Source organism: Ranitomeya variabilis, chromosome 3 (genome assembly GCF_051348905.1).
Source record: "Ranitomeya variabilis isolate aRanVar5 chromosome 3, aRanVar5.hap1, whole genome shotgun sequence".
Classification (NCBI taxonomy): Eukaryota; Metazoa; Chordata; class Amphibia; order Anura; family Dendrobatidae; genus Ranitomeya; species Ranitomeya variabilis.
The window spans coordinates 566,113,711-566,137,031 of NC_135234.1; the positions used below are offsets into that span (position 1 = coordinate 566,113,711).

General features: G+C 46.0%; 1 protein-coding gene across 1 annotated transcript in view; it reads left to right on the top strand.

Annotated features, from left to right (window-relative positions):
* The first annotated feature begins 6,370 nt into the window (after positions 1-6,370).
* RBM26 (RNA binding motif protein 26) overlaps positions 6,371-23,321 on the top strand; it is a 128,934-nt gene continuing 111,983 nt past the window's right edge. Inside the window, exons 1-3 of the mRNA XM_077297186.1 lie at positions 6,371-6,687; positions 18,806-18,924; positions 21,575-21,711. Coding sequence (XP_077153301.1) covers positions 6,629-6,687; positions 18,806-18,924; positions 21,575-21,711 — 315 coding nt within the window. The 5' untranslated portion in view covers positions 6,371-6,628. The remainder of the gene's footprint in view (positions 6,688-18,805; positions 18,925-21,574; positions 21,712-23,321) is intronic.

A 23,321-nucleotide genomic window follows, 5' to 3' on the forward strand; every position in this document is an offset into this window, starting at 1 on the left:
TCCACTCTGGGTTCAATAAGATAATATTCGTGCGTGATATCTTGCCACCTTGGCATATACCTTCTAGAGTCTTAATATATCTACCCAGCTTTTGAACAATCCATGAGAGTGAATTATTATATGACAAGAGATCGATGTGAATACTTTTCTGCCCAATGATGACAAAAGTATTCTAGGAGTGATACCTTTATTGGCTAACCAGAAAATAACATGTTTGCAAGCTTTCAGAGCACAGTGGCTCCTTCAGGCAAGATTACAAATAGATTAATAAGAAAAAAGCACATTTAGGGTACTGTCACACAGTACCATTTTGATCGCTACGACGGCACGATCCGTGACGTCGCAGCGATCGTATGATTATCGCTCCAGCGTCGTAGACTGCGGTCACACGTTGCAATCACGGCGCTGGAGCGATGCCGAAGTCCCCGGTAACCAGGGTAAACATCGGGTAACTAAGCGCAGGGCCGCGCTTAGTAACCCGATGTTTACCGTGGTTACCAGCGTAAACGTAAAAAAAACAAACAGTACATACTTACATTCCGGTGTCTGTCCCCGGCGTTCTGCTTCTCTCCACTGTGTAAGCGCCATAGCCGGCAAGCACAGCGGTGACGTCAGACGTCACCGCTGTGCTCGCTTTCTGGCTGGCAGACGCTCACACAGTGGAGAGAAGCTGAGACGCTGGAGGACAGACACCGGAATGTAAGTATGTACTGTTTGTTTTTTTACGTTTACACTGGTAACCACAGTAAACATCGGGTTACTAAGCGCGGCCCTGCGCTTAGTTACCCGATGTTTACCCTGGTTACAAGCGAACACATCGCTGGATCGCTGTCACACACAACGATCCAGCGATGTCAGCGGGTGATCAAGCGACGAAAGAAAGTTCCACACGATCTGCTACGACGTACGATTCTCAGCAGGATCCCTGATCGCTGCTGCGTGTCAGACACAGCGATATCGTAACGATATCGCTAGAACGTCACGAATCGTACCGTCGTAGCGATCAAAATGGTACTGTGTGACAGTACCCTTAGGCTGTGTGCACACGTTGCAGATTATTCGCCTTTTTTTCGCGTTTTTTTCCCTATAAAAACGCTATAAATCCGCAAATAATCTGCATATATTATGCATCCTATCATTTTTAATGAATTCTGCACTTTTTGTACACATGATGCGTTTTTTTATGCGTTAAAAACGCATCACGGTAAAAAACACAGCATGTTCATTAATTTTGCGGATTTTTTGCGGATTTCCCACTATCTAATGCATTGGGAAATGTCCGGAAAAATCCGCAAAAAAAACGCACCAAAAACGCAATGAAAACGCGGCAAAAACGCGAACAAAACGCATGCAGAATTCTTGCAGAAAATCTCAGGAATTTTCTGCTAGTATTCCTGAACGTCTGCACATAGCCTTAAGGAATACTACAGTAGGACATTTGTTCAGGGGGTGGTAGGTGTGATGCCTCCTAAAGATAAGCCAAGGAAATCAAATTAGGCATTTTCTTACAAATGGAGAGGCAGTGGGAATGATGTTCTAAAGGTACCTTCACACTAAACGACTTTGCAACGAGAACGACAACGATCCGTGACGTTGCACCGTCCTGGATAGCGATATCATTGTGTTTGACACGCAGCAGCGATCTGGATCCTGCTGTGATATCGCTGGTCGTTGCTGAAAGTCCAGAACTTTATTTGGTCGTCAGATCGGCGTGTATCGTTGTGTTTCACAGCAAAAGCAACGATGCCAGCAATGTTTTACAAAGGTAACCAGGGTAAATATCGGGTTACTAAAGCAGAGCACAGCGGTGACGTCACTGCTGTTACTGCCGGCGCTGACACATTCAGTGCAGGGAAGCTCTCGGCAGCAGCGCAGCATTAGCAAGCGCTCCTGCCGAAAGCAGTTTTAACCCTGTGGACGCCGGCGGGGGACGTGACAGACATCAGAATGTGAGTATGTAGTGGTTTTTTTTTTTTTAACTTTTACAATGGTAACCAGGGTAAATATCGGGTTACTAAGCGCGGCCCTGCACTTAGTAACCCGATGTTTACCCTGGTTACCCGGGTGCTGCAGGGGGACTTCGGCATCGTTGAAGACAGTTTCAACGATGCCGAAGTCGTTCCCCTGATCATTGGTCGCTGGAGAGAGCTGTCTGTGTGACAGCTCCCCAGCGACCACACAACGACTTACCAACGATCATGGCCAGGTCGTATCGCTGGTCGTGATCGTTGGTAAGTCGTTTAGTGTGAAGGTACCATAGTCTCCATACATCACCAGCGCTGCTCAGTACCCCACAACACAGATTCAGCTATATCTCAGTATAATCAGAACAGTTCAGCACAGCACTATTAGGGTATGTGCACACGTCAGGATTTCTTGCAGAAATTTCCTGAACAAAATCGGAAATTTTCTGCAAGAAATCCGCATTTTTTTTTGCGTTTTTTTCCCCGTTTTTTTTTTGCGTTTTTTAGCATTTTGCAAGCGAAATTAGCTTGCAGAATGCTAAAGTTTTCCAAGTGATCTGTACCATCGCTTGGAAAACTGACAGGTTGGTCACACTTGTCAAACATAGTGTTTGACAAGTGTGACCAACTTTTTACTATAGATGCTGCCTATGCAGCATTTATAGTAAAAGATAGAATGTTTAAAAATAATTAAAAAAAATAAAAAAAATGCTTATACTCACCTGCAGACAGCGGATCTCCTCAGCGGCGTCCGTTCCTATAGCTGCTGTGTGTGTGCAGGACCTTCCATGACGTCGCGGTCACGTGAGTGGTCACATGACCGGTCTCGCAACCAATCACAAGACCGCGACGTCATCGCAGGTCCTTCACCGCACACCAGCTATAGGAACCGAAGCGGCAGCATGCACCGGAGAGGCGGGAAGACTCCGAAGGCCATCGAAGGTGAGTATATCACTATTTTTTATTTTAATTCTTTTTTTTTGACCAATTATATGGTGCCCAGTCCGTGGAGGAGAGTCTCCTCTCCTCCACCCTGGGTACCAACCGCACATAATCTGCTTACTTCCCGCATGGTGTGCACAGCCCCGTGCTGGAAGTAAGCAGATCAAAGCACTCCTAGGTGTGCGGAATCCCCGCAATTCCGCATTTTTAATGAACATGTTGCTTTTTTTTCCGTGATGCGAAAAAAATGCAACATTTGCACAAAAAATGCGGAATACACTGTAAATAATAGGAGGCATATGTTAGCGTTTTTTCCCGTTTTTATAGCGAAAAAACGCGAAAAAAACGCAAAAAATACTGAACGTGTGCACATGGCCTTAGTACTACTTATCAATTAACAACTGACAAGGCACCAATAAACTAAACTAATATAATTAGCTAACAAAAGCAAAATCAAAGTAACAAAGAAGAAACATAGAACAAACATAGGACAAGTATAGCAGAGCATAGCAGAGCAGGCTCAAGACACTTCAATTACAATATTTACAGCATTAACATTGACATTGTTACAAACAAACAAATGCACGTGGAAAGAAAAATCCAGCTCCAGGAATAAAAAGTATCAAAAATTTATTTAAACATATTAAAATTTGGAAAACTACTGACAAGTGAAAAATTACATCATTTGGATGGAAACTACCATGTAGTCGCTGGACGCGTTTCGAGCACAAACGGCGCTCTTAGACTTCAGCATGAGACTAAACAAACAAACCCAATATATAACCACTCAAACAAATAACAGACACTTTCTTTTACCTGAGGGTTTTCCCGTTAGAAACACTCAAAGGCTGACTCTAGAAAGCCTCCTTTGCCGGAGAGAAAACTGTGTGAGTAATAAATCTACTCACTTACCCGGGATCTGGTTTTCTGTTCAGGAGGAAGGCAGTCAATTGTTCTGTCTGAGATGAAAGTCAAAGTGGAATATTATATCCCGCTGAAGGCCTCCAAGTTGTTAGACGAGGGATTTCTAACCTACTCAGGTGTTCTCTGTCTTAGGTACCCAAGTTATGAAGCAATAATCAGAGACAGACTGCTCGTTGTCTTTCCAAATAGTCTCTGTTTAATGGCGGGGGTTAAGGTGTTCTTTTATAGTACGAGATCAAAGGGAAATGAGGCATTACACAATAATCTGTTAGAAATATGAGTTATACAATCAGTTGTCAATCACATCCTGGGATATGAGATAAATTACATAACATGTTGGGGTACTTCCAGCATGTCAATGTGTTCTGGTCCAAAAGATAAAGTTCTCAAGAGAATCTGGATGAAGAAATAGAATTATTAGGTGATTACAGACCGTATTGAAAACAACAACGTCTTTGACAATTTATGGGAATTGTAGGGACTGGTCATTAGCCATAAGAATATCAGCATGTAGACAGATGATAACTGGAACATAGGCCATTATTGTATAATACTATTTTCTTCTATTTTATTCAGAATAGAAATTAACCACTTCTTTCACATTATCACAGGAGGGGGCGGAGTCGGACAATGGCACATCGAAAAAAGTGTAGAGTAAAATTATCAGGTCACAGTAAAAACTGAACGCCAGCAACAAGAGCAGGGGGAGGACTGTTTTTTTCCCCTTAGTTCTATAGTATGTAATACAGTAAATTATATTACAAATCAACCCACACTAAAACAGCATCTTGTACGGCTATGACAAGTGGCGTAACTAGAGTCCGATGGGCCCCAATGCAAGATTTGGGCCGGGACCACCCATCCTGGTATGCATCTATGAAAAATGCATAGTACCAAGCCTTAGCCGCAACCAGAAGACAGAGCAGCTCTATAAGTGAGTCCGTCCAGCCGCCGACACCGAGAACAGCTGATTGGCGGGGGTCGCAACCCCACTGATCAGATATTGATTACCTATTCTGAGGATAGGTAATCAATCAAGTAATGGACAACCTTTCATTTAAAAAAAAATAAGAGAAATAACATATATGATATTGTTGAGTCCATAAAGGTCTGATCAAAATATAAAATTAAAGGGAATCTGTCACCGTGTGATGTATAAAGCCTATAAATATGGGCACCCAGGTGATAGAAATGTTACACTAGTCCTACCTGTATGCCTCATATCTGCGGTCTTGTGGTTGAGAAATCCTATTTCTGTATTCTGTATATTAATGATGCCTTCCAGGCTCCGGGGCGTGCGGTGCCTGGAAGGAATCCCTGCCTCCAGTCTTCATTACACTACCCCCTCCTATCAGCATCAGGGTATGTTTCCACGTTCAGTATTTGCTGCAGATTGGAAGCTGTGTACAGCCGCAGCGTCCAGATGTTACAGCATAGTGGCTGGAATTTTATGAAATCCCGTCACCACTATGCGTACAAGGACGCAGGTGGCAGACCTGTGTATACGCACATGCGGCGCGTCTTTATAGACTGCAGCATGTCTATTTATCTTGCGGAGACGCTCAGTCTATGTATAGGATGCGGTGATTCACTGCGCATAGAAAAGCCGCCAGCGCTTTGGACAGAGCGGGTATCTGCTGCGTCCAAAGCTCTGCCTTTCCGTGGAAACATACCCTCATAGTGCCGTTACATGGAGTAGTGGTGCTAGGATCCTGCACCCTGCACTCCCTCCATAAGCCGCACATTTCCCCCCTTCTATGGGCACCTTATTTATGGATCTTCTGCGCAGGCGCCAGCGTCTTCCGGTCGAGTGACCGCCGGTGTGCCTGACAATAAGGTGCTCTCCCCACCAACTTCCTGTAGGAACCACATACACATGTATACACAAGGTTCCTAGCACTGACTATGGGGAGAGAACCTTATCGTCACCCTATTGTATGGGACCAATAAAGCAGTCGGCTCGCCACACAGAGGCCCGCACAGATCCATGAGACGAAAACATGAAAACGTTACGGCTCAAGAAAATGGCGACAAAATCAAAATATCTTCACGACTTTCTGAATTGTTTCGCCACTTAAATAAAAGAACCAACCATGTAAGTTTGGGCTCGCACAGCCCTAGCGATGCGGCCTCCGGGTCATCGTTACCTCACCACACCGCCAAGTGCATCTTCTCACAAGTCCACCACACTTTGAATCATTAGTTCTTGTTTCCCAGTACACTGTGTGGTGGAATCAATGGAGTCGTACAAGCCCTCACACGGCCATAGTGAGGGAAAAATAAGTGACGGCTCCTGCAAGAAGGTGGGAGAAGGCGCAGACACGGAAAATCGCCAGGCGAGGAAAGGGTAATATACATTATTGTATTACAGGCGAAAACCGGTACAAACTGTGTGCGACAATCCCCGAACGGAGCCGGGAGCCGCGCTGCTCCGCCTGAGACTTATCCCCTCTGCTGCGCATGCGCACCCGCCGGGGTAGGGGAGAGAGCGCCCTGGCTGCAGGCTGAGGTAAACACCCCGCCCCCTCACAAGCCAGCCCGTGTCCCACAGACCCTGGACTGCGCATGCGTACGCTGACCCGTGATTGCAGCGTTATGACGTAGTGTTCTGGTGTCGCGATCTCTGGTGGCAGCCATCTTACAGTACGGGCTTCTGCGGTGTGCTGGGGCTTCGCTCCTAATAGTAACGTTACCGCGGCTCCTGGGAACACTGCGGAGGTGACCGGGCTGTACGGAGGTACCGAGCACTGCTGACTCCCGCACCGACCCTGTGCTGCCGCTGCAGGAGAGGCCCGAACATGATAATAGAGGACTTCGACGCGTTAAAGCACTGGTTATCAAAGACCTTGGAGCCTATGTGAGTGCTGCGTGTGCGGGGTGTCCCGGGGTGAGGCTTCTGCGCATGTCTGCTCCACTGCCCCGGCCTTTAGTTGTATATCTGAGGTTAATAACAGCCGGACCCTGCATAGTCTCCTGTACAGCTGCTGCTCTCTGTTATCAGCCGTGCAGGTGTCCGGGCACTGCATAGTCTCCTGTACAGCTGCTGCTCTCTGTTATCAGCCGTGCAGGTGTCCGGGGACTGCATAGTCTCCTGTACAGCTGCTGCTCTCTGTTATCAGCCGTGCAGGTGTCCGGGCACTGCATAGTCTCCTGTACAGCTGCTGCTCTCTGTTATCAGCCGTGCAGGTGTCCGGACTCTGCATAGTCTCCGGTACAGCTGCTGCTCTCTGTTATCAGCCGTGCAGGTGTCCGGGGACTGCATAGTCTCCTGTACAGCTGCTGCTCTCTGTTATCAGCCATGCAGGTGTCTGGGTCCATAGTCTCCTGTACAGCTGCTGCTCTGTTATCAGCCGCGCTGGTGTCCGGGTCCGTATTCTCCTGTACAGCTGCTGCTCTCTGTTATCTGTCGTGCAGGTGTCCGGGTCTGTATTCTCCTGTACAGCTGCTGCTCTCTGTTATCTGTCGTGCAGGTGTCCGGGTCCATATTCTCCTGTACAGCTGCTGCTCTCTGTTATCTGTCGTGCAGGTGTCCGGGTCCATATTCTCCTGTACAGCTGCTGCTCTCTGTTATCTGTCGTGCAGGTGTCCTGGTCCATATTCTCCTGTACAGCTGCTGCTCTCTGTTATCAGCCATGCAGGTGTCTGGGTCCGTATTCTCCTGTACAGCTGCTGCTCTCTGTTATCTGTCGTGCAGGTGTCCGGGTCCATATTCTCCTGTACAGCTGCTGCTCTCTGTTATCTGTCGTGCAGGTGTCCGGGTCCGTATTCTCCTGTACAGCTGCTGCTCTCTGTTATCTGTCGTGCAGGTGTCCGGGTCCATATTCTCCTGTACAGCTGCTGCTCTCTGTTATCTGTCGTGCAGGTGTCCTGGTCCATATTCTCCTGTACAGCTGCTGCTCTCTGTTATCAGCCGTGCAGGTGTCCGGGTCCATATTCTCCTGTACAGCTGCTGCTCTCTGTTATCAGCCGTGCAGGTGTCCTGGTCCGTATTCTCCTGTACAACTGCTGCTCTCTGTTATCAGCCGTGCAGGTGTCCGAGTCCATATGCTGCTGCTCTCTGTTATCAGTCGTGCAGTTGTCCTGGTCCATATTCTCCTGTACAGCTGCTGCTCTCTGTTATCAGTCGTGCAGTTATCCGGGTCCATATTCTCCTGTACAGCTGCTGCTCTCTGTTATCAGTCATGCAGGTGTCCGGTCCATATTCTCCTGTACAGCTGCTGCTCTCTGTTATCAGTCGTGCAGGTGTCCGGGTCCATATTCTCCTGTACAGCTGCTGCTCTCTGTTATCAGCCGTGCAGGTGTCCGGGCACTGCATAGTCTCCTGTACAGCTGCTGCTCTCTGTTATCAGCCGTGCAGGTGTCCGGACTCTGCATAGTCTCCGGTACAGCTGCTGCTCTCTGTTATCAGCCGTGCAGGTGTCCGGGGACTGCATAGTCTCCTGTACAGCTGCTGCTCTCTGTTATCAGCCGTGCAGGTGTCCGGGGACTGCATAGTCTCCTGTACAGCTGCTGCTCTCTGTTATCAGCCATGCAGGTGTCTGGGTCCATAGTCTCCTGTACAGCTGCTGCTCTCTGTTATCAGCCGCGCTGGTGTCCGGGTCCGTATTCTCCTGTACAGCTGCTGCTCTCTGTTATCTGTCGTGCAGGTGTCCGGGTCCGTATTCTCCTGTACAGCTGCTGCTCTCTGTTATCTGTCGTGCAGGTGTCCGGGTCCATATTCTCCTGTACAGCTGCTGCTCTCTGTTATCTGTCGTGCAGGTGTCCGGGTCCATATTCTCCTGTACAGCTGCTGCTCTCTGTTATCTGTCGTGCAGGTGTCCTGGTCCATATTCTCCTGTACAGCTGCTGCTCTCTGTTATCAGCCATGCAGGTGTCTGGGTCCGTATTCTCCTGTACAGCTGCTGCTCTCTGTTATCTGTCGTGCAGGTGTCCGGGTCCGTATTCTCCTGTACAGCTGCTGCTCTCTGTTATCTGTCGTGCAGGTGTCCGGGTCCATATTCTCCTGTACAGCTGCTGCTCTCTGTTATCTGTCGTGCAGGTGTCCTGGTCCATATTCTCCTGTACAGCTGCTGCTCTCTGTTATCAGCCGTGCAGGTGTCCGGGTCCATATTCTCCTGTACAGCTGCTGCTCTCTGTTATCAGCCGTGCAGGTGTCCTGGTCCGTATTCTCCTGTACAACTGCTGCTCTCTGTTATCAGCCGTGCAGGTGTCCGAGTCCATATGCTGCTGCTCTCTGTTATCAGTCGTGCAGTTGTCCTGGTCCATATTCTCCTGTACAGCTGCTGCTCTCTGTTATCAGTCGTGCAGTTATCCGGGTCCATATTCTCCTGTACAGCTGCTGCTCTCTGTTATCAGTCATGCAGGTGTCCGGTCCATATTCTCCTGTACAGCTGCTGCTCTCTGTTATCAGTCGTGCAGGTGTCCGGGTCCATATTCTCCTGTACAGCTGCTGCTCTCTGTTATCAGTCGTGCAGGTGTCCGGGTCCATATTCTCCTGTACAGCTGCTGCTCTCTATCAGCTGTGCAGCCTGAAGCTGAGGTCTGGGCACTGACTACAGTCTCCTCTCCAGTACAGCTGCTGTTCTCTGCCGTGATATATAATTTTGGTGCATGACAGCTGATGAGCCCCAGCAGGCCGTACCCCGACATAGCTCAGTGCTGTGACATAATGGCCAATGATGTGTATTACTGCCTAAGTGTGGTCTAGCATGTCCACTCCATATTATGTAATCGGATCCCCGGTTCACTCTGCAGCTCTCCTCTCCCGCCACTGTTGCACCATTACAAGATGATTGTCATGCGTAGGAGAGCTGCAGAGGAGCAGTGATGAAGATGATCATGCAAGCAGCGATTGTCACACACACACAATGCTCGGGATCTATCCCAGGTATCAGACCATTATTCCCGATTCCTGGGATAAATCCATGGTGTTGTCAGTAATGACATCGCAGATCTCCCCCTGGTATAATAACAATGAGGAGATCTGTGTGATAAGTTTAGACACAGTCTCTCCAGATCACAGCGGAGAAGCCTCTTCTCTGGGGAAGTCTTCTTTTATCTTGTGTGATTCTACCATTTTATATCTGGGCATCGTACAAGGGAAAAAGTAATGTTACCGTTGGTGGAAGGGGAAATTAGCATTAGGTGTCCTAACCTCTGGCATAAACATCTTTTAAGTCTCAGTATTATTGCACAATTCCGTAATTGTGCAAAAATCTTGTGACTCTTTTTGTTTATATGCCAATCCTTGCCAGGTAGGCCAATATGGACGGGGCATGGGCATGCCCGCTCGTAATGTTAATCATAAGGCTGTCACCAGGCTGTAGAGAAGCAGCCGTACATGTAATACCATGTGTAACAGGAGGCAGCAGGTCCCCGTGATGAAGGTGCGGGCAGCACAGGTGCCAAGCACTAATGAAGCATCCACTTACTAACCTGCTGTTACATCGGGGGGACTGCCAATACCATATGTGCACCCACATTACTGAGCCACCATTGAGGGCCCCGGCCTGTACCCTGCAAAAAAAGTGTATAATTCATGAGGTATCTGTCGATATTTTGGCTCACAACACACATCAAGGGTCCTCATTATCCCTATACTAAATGAAAAGACAATTCACGCTTTTAAAGGACAAAACCCTGTGATGCCCCCGATTTTTATCACAGTGACCTGCTGTGTCCATGTGTGTCTGGACATGGTATTACAAGTATGGCTGCTTCTTTTTTTCTGCCATGTCTTTTATTGATTGTTGTCCTTCTTTCAGTGAATTGTCACCAGGCTGGCATACGTTACTAGTGATGGCGCATGCCTGTAATGAATCTGGTCATTAGGACTGGCATGCGCTACTCCCAGCCTTGATGAATCACACAATAAAAATAATAAAATAAAAGGAAAATGACATTTTGGTCAGCTCCTTTATCACACTATTAACTCCATAAGTGCAGTATTTTTTCCGATAGTAGGCAGGTCACAGAAGGTTGGGACCTGTCATTTAAGCCAGCAAGGACTGAGATGAGGCCAGAGCGCCACATAAAGACCCCTCCCGAGGCCGCCTCGGAGCACGGGAATCTCATTACCTGAAAACTGCAAACACTGATTGATTAAACAACCACAAGACGGATTGCTTCACCCCAGATATCATTGTAGTCAGTATAACGGCGCCGACCTGACACTGTCTGTAGGTTACTGAGCACAATCCTGCTGACAGGTTCCCTTTAATGCCTCACATGTGTCTGGAAGCCGTGTGCAGTGCAACTGACCTGTTCACGTACCGTCACACTGGTCAGGTGCATACCGTATACGGGTCTGCCGGTTCTGTAAAGGTAGTTGTAAAGATGGAGAGAGAAAAAAGTTTCTCCATAGTTTCTATAATATGTCAGTGAAGATTTTATCCGAATACCGTCTGATTTCTTTTTCATGGACCCATAGGGTGGAATGGGCAGGTGCCATCTAATTCTTGCAAATCGTGCATGCTGTGATTTTTTCCCCCCCTCTGACCCTGTCTATGCTAGCTGTGAAAACTAGGGCTAGCACTTGTCTGAGCTTTCCGGTGGTCTGCACAGTCCCAGGGAGCACACTGGCCTCCGTCCTCAGCACTGCACAAATAGAAGTGGAGATAGCAGTGTGATATTTCTGCCACATCATTTAAAGCCTATTAGGACCTGGTGACGTGTGAGAAATAGTAAATGGGATAAATAGATTTTCTCTCTCCCCAAAGTCGATTCTGAAAACCAATAAGCCTCATTTTGTGCCAGAATCACACTTTAGGCCTCCTGAAAAAAATATTTGGGCTTCATGCACATAGGACATTTGCATCAATGCATGTGGTATGTATAGAAAACTCATTCCACTTGGATGGATCCACATGTGCATGAGGCCCATATATAAACCCCCACCCTTAAAGAGATTTTCCACAACCCCTGCTTGATCAAAATAAAAATAATGACCGCTCCAGCAGTGTTGGCGCCAACATACTGTAGGTGGACCGGCTTTGCTGCAGGAAGAGAGCATCTATCATCTTTATATTAATTGGGGTCCTAAATTGAATAAGCAGGTGTTGTCCAGCAGTGGAAACCCCCTTACATTCCCTTACACCGCTGCATGTGAGGGGGGCTCAGAACCCTGATTACACCAGCTGTCATATGACATTGCTTCTGTTATGGGGCACGCAGGGCTCAGAGCAGCCAGGTACATAGACTTTATGTATGCCCACCACTGGGATAAAATAATACATCGGATGTTATTCACCCTCCACATCTACGGGCTGTAGTGATGACACCACAACTACAGCTCTCATTACCGCTGCTGCCAATCAGTGACTCTGCTGATGTAGACAGCTTGGCCTGCTGAGGTCCGTGAGTGACAGCGGAGAATTTAGCTATAGTCATGATGTCACTGTTGCACCCATTTTACAGAAACTGGAGAAATGGAGGAAAGATAGATCTCGACTCGGGGAGGGTGAGTAACAGCTGATTGTATTACTTTAATCCATCATATGCCATTTGAAGCCTACAACCAAAAAACGCCATTAGTGCAACAAAATATAGTGCCCACACATCTTTAGTATTAAAATAATGTACAAGTGCACAAATCCGCTGCTGTGACTATACAAACCTATACATACACGATGCGACTGTAGAATACATGAACGCCACTTTGTTGTATGCATTAAAAACGTAAGGTCCTTAGTTAACATTGATCGAAAAGAGCTAAAGCCAACTAAGTATCTTATGTTTCTAATGTGCAGGTGACGTATTCATTAATCGGTGTGCTGATGCATCGTAACACTGCAGTCTGGGGGCTTTACAAGGGGTCGTTTTGCTACATGAAAGTAATATGATCAGTTGTCACCTTCCTCCAGCAGCACATCTCTGCCCTGCTTGTGTGCTTACCGGTGCTGTGGGCAACCTGCTGCCTCACTGCTGCTGCTAATACATGATCGATGGGGCATAGTGTAACCGCTATTCTTTTCTGTAGCAGCCAATCCGCACGTAGGATTTACTGACCTTAAAGGGAACCTGTCACCCCGTTTTTTAAAGATGAGATAAAAATAGCGTTAAATAGGGGCTGAGCTGTGCTTTACATTAGTGTATTTTTTGTGCTTTTATTCCCCACCTATGCTGCCGAAATACCTTTGTAAAGTCGCCGTTTTGGGCTGTCACTCACGCTGGTCTGGTCATATGGGCGTTGTGAAATTGCGGTTCCTCCCCCCTGCTCCTCGGCGTGTCTGACGTAAATTCGATCTGTGAATCGCACAGATCGCGCTCTTTCTTCGCAGTTGCGCAGTGAATTCGCCTCTTGCGCCTGCGCATTATGCTTTGCCCAACTGTGGGCATAGCATACTTTACATCACTTCGCATGCGCGGGTCGTCACTTTAACCTGGGTGCCCCGGAAGTGATCATATGCGCATAGTGTTTATCTGGATGCCGGTAAAATTTTCTCTGCCCGAACTGCGAGCGTAAGTTTGGTGCCAAAATCGCTTACCTATCGATCTATCGATCTATCGATCTTTCTATCTATTATCTATCTATCGATCTTTCTATCTATGTATTGTTGGGGGGGGGGGGGGGGCAATATCCATGGACCCTCTCTAGGCTATGAATATCAGCCCCCAGCTGTCTGCGTAGCCTTTCTGGCTATAAAATATAGGGGGACCCCACGTCATTTTTTTTTTTTTGGGGGGGGGGGGGTCCCCCTATTTTAATGGCAAGTAAAGACAGCTGAATTTTTTTTCAGTGTTCATATATATATATATATATATATATATATATATATATATATATATATATATATATATATATATATATATATATATATATATATATATATCTCTATATCTCTATATCCATCTATCATTCCATCTATCTATCCGGAATTTTTTGCGCCAGAAGGGGAAAGCCGACGGCCGTGGACCAATATTTGTAGCCTGATATTCATAGCCTAGAGAGGGTCCATGGATATTGCCCCCCACCCCCCGGCTACAAACACCAGTACGCAGCCGCCCCAGAAATGGCACATCTGTAAGATGCGCCAATTCCGGCACTTAGCCCCTCTCTTCCCACTCCAGTGTAGCGGTGGGATATGGGGTAATAAGGGGTTAATGTCACCTTTGTATCGTAAGGTGACATTAAGCCGGGTTAATAACGGAGAGGCGTCAATAAGACGCCTATCCGTTAGTAATCCAATGATAGTAATGGGTTAATAAAACACACACATTTTTCCAAAAATTTTTTTTAATATTCTTCATTTGACCATACTTACCATAGTTCTGCACCTGTAAAAAAACTAAAATAATAAATCGTATACTACCTGTCTTCGCCGGAGTCCAATAACTAACGCGTGTCCCACGACGATCTCCCCTATAGAACAGTGACATCGGGTGATGTCACTGCTCTATAGGACCCTCAGTGACACACTGACAAGAGACAATGGCTCCTGCAGTGCATCACTGAAGAGGTTAACCTTAGTTCATAGTCTCACTTTCTGGCAAATACTTAAAGAGAACACCTCATATACTAATTGAAAAAAAACCACGAGGGGGATTATACCATCACATATACACATGTACCAATAAAGAGACAACTGAAGGAGCGATTCCCAATATAACAAAATTTATTTACCATAGAATTATTATCATATTAAATACATATAATGAAGAAATAATCACAAAGAGTACAATTCAGATGGTACAACCATCTGTAAAACTGGTTTCGGCAGAAAGAGAAAGTAAACGGGAATGTGACACCTCGACCAAAAGATCACAACAAAGTAATACAGGATGCTACACCAAAAAGGGCCCATGTAAACATGCCATATAGGGCATTTTGTTGGTAAATAGTGAATGAATATGTAGTATATAAGTCTTTACCAATTCACCTAAAAGATTGCTTACAATGTGATTGCACTATATCCCATTATTGCACAAGACCCAAATAGCCTAGAAGTGGCATCAATAGCCCATAAAGATATATGGCTAGAATGGTGAGCGCATAATACCTGTGGTCATGATGGCCTCCGTGCGATCCCGTAATGCAGAACACCTCAAGCTGTCTGAACAGCATTGCCAGAAGTGAGGCCAGGGACTATTTTCTCACAGTGGTGTAGGAATACATTGTGAGAAACACATTGTGGAAGGATACCTTCCATCATTATGTTCCTGGAGCCCCTGAGAGCAGTCGCATCAGCAGATGCTCCTGCTCTCCACGGGAGATTGTCGTGGGACACTCGTTTACATTGGATTTCTGCGGACAGTGAGTATATGTGTTGTTTTTTTTTATTTGAAAATTTTTTAGAGATGACACTGGCTTCGGGGATCAAAGTGACAAGTGATGGTGAGTATGTAATCTGTTATATGTACTGTATGTCTGTATGTATGTATTGTATGTATGTTGTGTATGATGCATGTTGCATGTCGCCGCATGTCGCATGCTGTCGCAACTCGCATGCTATTGCATGTCGCATGGTTCTGCATGTTGCATGCTGACGCATGGTTTTGCATGTCGCATGTTGTTGCATGTCGCATGTAGTCTGATGTTGCATGTCGCATGTAGTCACATGTTGTTGCATGTCGCATGTAGTCGCATGTAGTCTGATGTTGCATGTCGCACATAGTATGTTGAAAGTCGTATATTACATGTAAAATGTGGTAGGTTGCAAGTCGTATATCGCTGGGTGTATGTCACAGTGTTTGTCGCCGGGTGTATGTTGTATGTAATCTGCTCGTAGATAGATGAGATAGATAAATAGATAAAAAAAAGGAATAAGAAAGTTAGAAGGTATACCATAGATAGAATGGGATAGCTAGCTGAAAAGAGATAGATAGATAATAGATAGATCGATAGATAGAAAGAACGATAGATAGATGATAGATAGAAAGAACGATAGATATATAGATAATAGATATCAGGTAAAAAACGAAGGCAGCACTCCAATTCTTAAAAGTGTAGAAAACTTGTGAAGTTTATTTCAGCCCCACATCTCATACGACGTTTCGGCTCACACTGAGCCTTTCTCAAGCAGTGGGTGGTACCAAATCATGTGCTTATATACAGACCACAATCATTTTACATTTCTCACTAGCCATATCTGTGTTTATAGTGATTATTATATAGTTATCTCATATTTCCACAAATGCTCCATATGTATCCCATAAATATCTAAAGTGCATTGTGCCAAAGTGCTTTGTGCCAAAGTGCTTATTATATACTTCTTTTACTCCACTTTCCCTCTGTTGTAATCACTTCTATCTTCTACATTCATGTTCCTTGTTTCATTGTCTACAATTATTCTTAATATTTCTCTTATCAATAAGTCATGCCGCTTACCCCACCAGGCAGATGGAAGCACATGGAGGACTGTATCATCGCTGAAAACGGCGTTCCCTATATTTCACTGCGCATGTCAAAGAATTACATGTCCACATGTTCGTCCGCCAGCCAGTGAGAATCTAAAGAGATCTAGCATTTCCTGTCCCTTGCTTGCGCCTGCGCACAGATACTCTGTCAGATCTAAATCGCCATTTTGGTTGTGGCAATCTCACTGCACAGGTCAGGGGTTCCTGAGTCCACATATTGTAACGCCACCTGGTGAGCGTCTGAAATTTCCTGCCTATTGTTTGCGGCTGCGCATTCTATCGAATCCATATCGCTATTTTAGTTATGGCAGCCAAATACTCAATAAATAGATATCATAATGTCTTTCTGGTATTTTTAATATATTACTAATTAGTAATATCCTTTACCTAACTAGATACCCATCGGGCTATTTTAGATACACTCCCACATAATTCAAAGCATATAAAAAGCCTTTATTTAATAAATTTTCTCTCACTGTTGGTTTGCTAGCCAGTAGAGACTCTGTTTATAATTATCCAAATAAACATGATAATAGCAAGCAATTCCGTTATTGAGTATCTTCATTACTGCCTGCAGTAAGATATAAATAAACAAATAAGAAATTATCTCCTGATACCGGGCACAATAGTTGTATATATACACTTATATGGGTCCTACTGCGGAGATCTTGTGATCTGAAAAGGTTATGGGTCATGGTAGTGGTCCATCAGCAGTGGGAGACAACCTGAATAAGATGTCATCCGGCTAGCTGGGAGTGTATCTAAAATAGCCCGATGGGTATCTAGTTAGGTAAAGGATATTACTAATTAGTAATATATTAAAAATACCAGAAAGACATTATGATATCTATTTATTGAGTATTTGGTTGCCATAACCAAAATAGCGATATGGATTCGATAGAATGCGCAGCCGCAAACAATAGGCAGGAAATTTCAGACGCTCACCAGGTGGTGTTACAATATGTGGACTCAGGAACCCCTGACCTGTGCAGTGAGATTGCCACAACCAAAATGGCGATTTAGATCTGACAGAGTATCTGTGCGCAGGCGCAAGCAAGGGACAGGAAATGCTAGATCTCTTTAGATTCTCACTGGCTGGCGGACGAACATGTGGACATGTAATTCTTTGACATGCGCAGTGAAATATAGGGAACGCCGTTTTCAGCGATGATACAGTCCTCCATGTGCTTCCATCTGCCTGGTGGGGTAAGCGGCATAACTTATTGATAAGAGAAATATTAAGAATAATTGTAGACAATGAAACAAGGAACATGAATGTAGAAGATAGAAGTGATTACAACAGAGGGAAAGTGGAGTAAAAGAAGTATATAATAAGCACTTTGGCACAAAGCACTTTGGCACAATGCACTTTAGATATTTATGGGATACATATGGAGCATTTGTGGAAATATGAGATAACTATATAATAATCACTATAAACACAGATATGGCTATTGAGAAATGTAAAATGATTGTGGTCTGTATATAAGCACATGATTTGTTACCACCCACTGCTTGAGAAAGGCTCAGTGTGAGCCGAAACGTCGTATGAGATGTGGGGCTGAAATAAACTTCACAAGTTTTCTACACTTTTAAGAATTGGAGTGCTGCCTTCGTTTTTTACCTGATGTGTTATTGGGTGGATGAGTGGACCGTCCTGCCCGGGAGGCTTGGCACCCATTGGTGAGCATTGTGCTGTTTCCATTTTTCCTTCTAGATAATAGATAGAATGATAGATAGATAATAGATAGATAGAAAGATCGATAGATAATAGATAGAAAGAACGATAGATAGATAATAGATAGATAGAAAGATAGATAGATAGGTAAGCAATTTTGGCACCAAACTTACGCTCGCAGTTCGGGCTGAGAAAATTTTACCGGCTTCCAGATAAACACTATGCACATATGATCATTTCCGGGGCACCCAGGTTAAAGTGACGACCCGCGCATGCGCTGTGATGTAAAGTATGCTATGCCCACAGTTGGGCAAAGCATAATGCACAGGTGCCAAATTAGACGTTACGGCGCAGGCGTTAAACACAACGCCAACGGCGGGAATAAATTTCGCAGGGAAACGCAAGAGGTGGGGGAGGAACCGCAATTTCACAACGCCCATATGACCAGACCAGCGTGAGTGACAGCCCAAAACGGCGACTTTACAAAGGTATTTCGGCAGCATAGGTGGGGAATAAAGGCACAAAAAAGACACTAAAGTAAAGCACAGCTCTGCCCCTATTTAACGCTATTTTTATCTCATCTTTAAAAAACGTGAAGACAGGTTCCCTTTAATGAAGTGAAAAAATGAATATTGAGCTGAATTAAGTTCAGCGATTTGTTCATCCCTCCACAACAATCCCAGATCCTTGTGTGTCCCCTTGGGAAAATGGCCCACCCCTGCATTACTGGTGGCTGATGTGTGCAGCTGACTGTAGTCTGTTTATGGGGGCCGAATTCGGCTTGCAATGCAGAGCGCTGTGTATGAGGTGGGAGTTGAGAGCAATGTCTCTCATTGTCAGACAGCATGTCGTTGCCTGATGGGAGTTCTGTGCAGACTGCTGGGCGATTAATTATGTCTTCTTCTAATTAAAGCTTCTTTCAGCTTTACTCTTTTCCTTACAGCTGTGACGCGGACCCATCAGCACTTGCGAAATACGTTGTTGCCTTAGTGAAGAAGGATAAAAATGACAGAGAGCTGAAGGCCCTGTGCATAGATCAGCTGGATGTGTTTCTTCAGAGAGGTAAATCCACACAAAATGCATGTTTTCCTTGGTAAGGGTGCGTTCACACGTCCAAGTGAAATGTCTCCGTGCTGTCTGATTTTTTTTTTTTTTTCTTATTGGTTTAAATATTCCCCTTAAGAGACATGAAGCTGCGATCATCCACTCACCTGTGCTATAGATAGTAGAGCTTCAGTCCTGCTATGTATAGCAAAAATCATGATCTCTATCAATGCTGGTCATGAGCTGGCATACATAGATTTACAATGGCAGGCCTGGGGGTCTTGTGCAGACCCTCAACTGTCATGACAACCCATCAGCACCCTGCGATCACGTGACAGGGACGCCGATGAGTGGGACTTGACGCCCTTCTGTCCAGCACATGTTTAAAGGGAACCTGTCACCCCCCCAGGCGTTTTTAACTAAAAGAGCCACCTTGTGCAGCCCTAATGCTGCATTCTGTCAAGGTGGCTCTTGTAGTTGGGGTCCTTTCCTACGTTAAAATATTCGTTTTTATAAGTAGTCCCTCAAACCTGGAGTTTGTCAGGGGGGCATGTCTTTTCCCCCCTGACACAAACGCCTTCCAGCCGTCACTCAATGCGCCGCCTCCACTTCCTCCATTAACGTCCCGGCGCCTACGCTGTAAGTTGAAGGAGCCGAAGGGCAGGGCAATCTGTGCATGCCCGAAAAAAAAAAAAAAAAAATTACAGCGCCGGGGACGTTAATGGAGGAAGTGGAGGCGGCGCACGGAGCATTGAGTGATGGCTAGGAGGCATTTCTGTCAGGGGGGCATGCCCCTTTGGCAAACTACAGGTATGAAGGGCTAATTATAAAAACAAATATTTTAGCGTAGGAAGGAACCCCAACTAAAAGAGCCACCGTGGCAGAATACAGCATTAGTGCTGCACAAGGTGGCTCTTTTAGTTAAAAACGCCTGGGGGGGTGACAGGTTCCCTTTTATGCTGCTGTTAGTGATTGACAGCAGCATTTAACTGGTTACAGCAGCGGGTGGATCTCGGATGCACCCGCAGCTGTTAGAAGCACAGGACAGCTCAGCATCAGAGCCCGCATCAAAGGCAGGGACGCGACCGAAGATGTACCTAAATGTCCTGGTCTTGAAGTGGTTAAACCAGATAGTTATCACACATCATGGTTAATAAAAAACCATTGCCACATGTCTACTTTACATCTGTATCATTTTTTTGAAAAAATTTTTTTTGGGTCAGGAAGTTAACCCCTTCCCAACATGCACCGTACATGTATGGTGCGACGATCTCGCGGCCTCAATCATACGCTGTGGTGATCGCGTACGGGTGTGAGCTCTGTGTAAGAGCTGACACCACCGCAGCAACACCCACAATCGATGCTGGCACCGATCGCTGGCATTTATCCCTCTGATACCGCTGTCATTAGTGACAGCGGCATAGAGGAGCATCACGCAGGGAATAGGTTCCCTGCGCGCTTCCATCAGGACAACACTTTATTTATTTTGAAGGGCAAGGAGACATGGCACTTTTCCCGAGCCTTTGTGCTACCAGTAAAGTGGAAGCCCCCTATATTTCCATTGACAGATGACGGACCTGGGCGGGGACTTGCTTTGAGTTGGATCTTTTGTTGGGAACACTTTACATAACATTTTGGATCACATTTATCCTGCACTCTACGCTGAGCATGTTTCCATCTAAATCTCTTGAGTGACATGATTTGGATGAAACCCCCGACTAATCCATTTACTATAATGTGACAGAAGAGTTAGGGTAAGTTCACACAGGGTGTTTTTGTTGCTTTTTTCTGCAGCAAAATCTGATTTCTTGGCAGGAAAGAAGCTGCTGCAAAAACGCAAGTTTAGGTGCTTTTTTGGTGCATTTTTGTGCATCTTTGTCCATACTAATGTCCATTGACTTTTCTGCAGAAAAAACGCTGCAAATAATACCTGCGTTTTTGCAGCGTTTTTTCAACACCCATTCAAGCCAGTGGGTGAAAAACTGCAAAAACACTGAAAGAAGTGGCATGATGTCCAAAAAAAAGCAGCCAAGCTCAAAATCCTGATGACAGAAAAACCCAATGTGTGTGCATGAGATTTCTGAAATCTCATAGGCTTTTCTTGTACTATAAAAAGCAGCTGAAAATTTCACATGAAAAACACGGCAAAAAAATGCAGCAAAAACGCCCAGTGCGAACTTACCCTAACTCTGCACTCTGTCTGGCCTCTGTTCAGCTATGTACTTCTTTTCATAGGTGTGCAAAACGGAGGTGGACTGCGCTTTTTCGCACGTCTGAAATATCTTACCCCGAGCTCCCAGCGGCGATCATTCAGGCACAGCTCCTGTGCCTGCATGATCACCATGACACAAATTAACGTAATTTTGTGGGATACCTTTCCCGACCAATGTTGTGAAGCGGCTTGTTGCTGTGACTCCACACGAATATTCCTGTGTGCCCTCTGCACAGGGTTTGGACCCCCACTCATCATGAATTGATAGCATATGCTGATGACATCTGCTCTTTATGATGAGAATAACGTTAGCCAGTAAAAAGTTATTTTTACATTAATTTTTTTCTTCCTAAGCTATGAACATTTTGGTTGTCTGATCAGTTGGGCTTTATGTATTGGCTCATATCTTGATTTTGATATTTTGTGTTCATTGTAACTTTTAACTCTTTCTTTCAGAGACCCAAGGCTTTGTAGACAAATTATTTGATGCGGTGAACACAAAGAGCTATCTTCCACCTCCTGAACCTACGTCAACGGTAATCGTAAAGGAAGACCCACTAGAGAATGAAGAAAAAGAAGCTAAGAAAGAGGAGGTATATATAAACAATATTCCAGGTGGCCCCAAGTGCTCAGAATTACGTGTAGAAGAGGGATATTGTGCCACATAACTCAGTTTTCTCCTTCGCCTCATTGGGGGACACAGACTGTGGGTGTCTGCTGCTGCCACTAGGAGGACACTAAGTGATACAAAGAAAGTGATCTCCTCCCCTGCAGTATACACCCTCCTGCTGGCTCTCAGCTAACCAGTTCTTGCTTAGTGTCCGTAGTAGGCACACGGACGGGTCTGCTATTCAGACCCAAAGAACTCTTTACTTTTACCTTTTAACCTTTTACAACGGACGAATGGGGCGACAGATTATTTCATGTTCCGATCTCCCCGAACCAACAACAGGCGAGCACGGGAGTTTTACCTCTCCGTATCCTCTCCTGCGACGTGGGAAGCCACTGCCTGAGCTGATTCTAGGTGCGACGGGCCCATTCAAGGGCACCGATCTCCCCCCTCCCTTATCAGACGAGCACTGGAGTGTCACCTCCAGTATCCTCTTCTGCAGCCAGGCCTATTGTCGGACATTCAGCCCTGCCCACCAGGTTTTACCCTCGGCTGTTCAGAGGCACTCTCCAGCGTGGCGTCCGAGCAGCCCCCACTGCACCACCACTATTAAGAGCGCATGGTACAAGGAGGCGGACGGTTCCTCTCCTCCCTGCTAAAGGGACGATGGATTGAGGATTTTTCTTATCCCTGCACCGTCCAAACAGCAGCAACAGCACAGGATCTTTTTCTACCTTCTGACCTGCTGAACAGAGCTGCATACTTGGGTAAGTGCCGGGACTCGAGCGGTTGGAGGGCTCTGCACATTTTCCCTCGTTCGGTGCCTGCTGGCTTCAAAATTTAGCCCCCGGCTTCGGGTTTGTGTAGGCCGCAACCTGGAGCTCCAGCCCATGCTAGGCCGCACTTCAGGCTCCGCCCCCCTATTCAGGCGCCTCTCATTCAGGACGAAAGCTCTATTCTCGGCGGTCATCTTCATCCTCCTGCCATTTCCGGACACGAGCTCATCCGGAAGTGGCTGCTGCATCGCACCGGCGGTAGTCAGCGCTGAACACCACGCTGTTCCAGACGGGGGACTCAGAATCTCGGTAAGGAGAATCCTCCCTCCGCACCCCTCCCCCGCACGCACCCCGGCAGCATAAAGGGACTAGCGTTCCCTATTTTTAATACTTAAGACCTGTAATCTCTGGTTGTCCAGCAAGCTCCGGTCTTAAAGGCACGGGTCTTAAGGGTACATGACCGCATTCCCTGGTCTTAAAGATGCATGCCCAGTAGTCGCTGGGCTTATAGGTACATGTCCAGCTTACCCTGGCTTTGTAAAAACACATGACCAGCATTCTCTGGTCTTAAAGGTTCCCTAGTTTAAAAGGGGGCACATTACCAGCATTCTCTGCTCTTTAAGTCATGACCAGCCAGAAGCCGGTCACCTTTCCCAGAGTACTTAATTCAAATGAGCTCAGGAGCCCGCCGCCGATCCCGGCTCTTCCCAGAGTACCTAGTTCCCCACAAGGGGCTTCACCTCTGGCATAATCCTTGAAAAATGCCCCGGTCTTAAAGACATATGACCAGCATGCCCTGGTCTTAAAGGCACGTGAC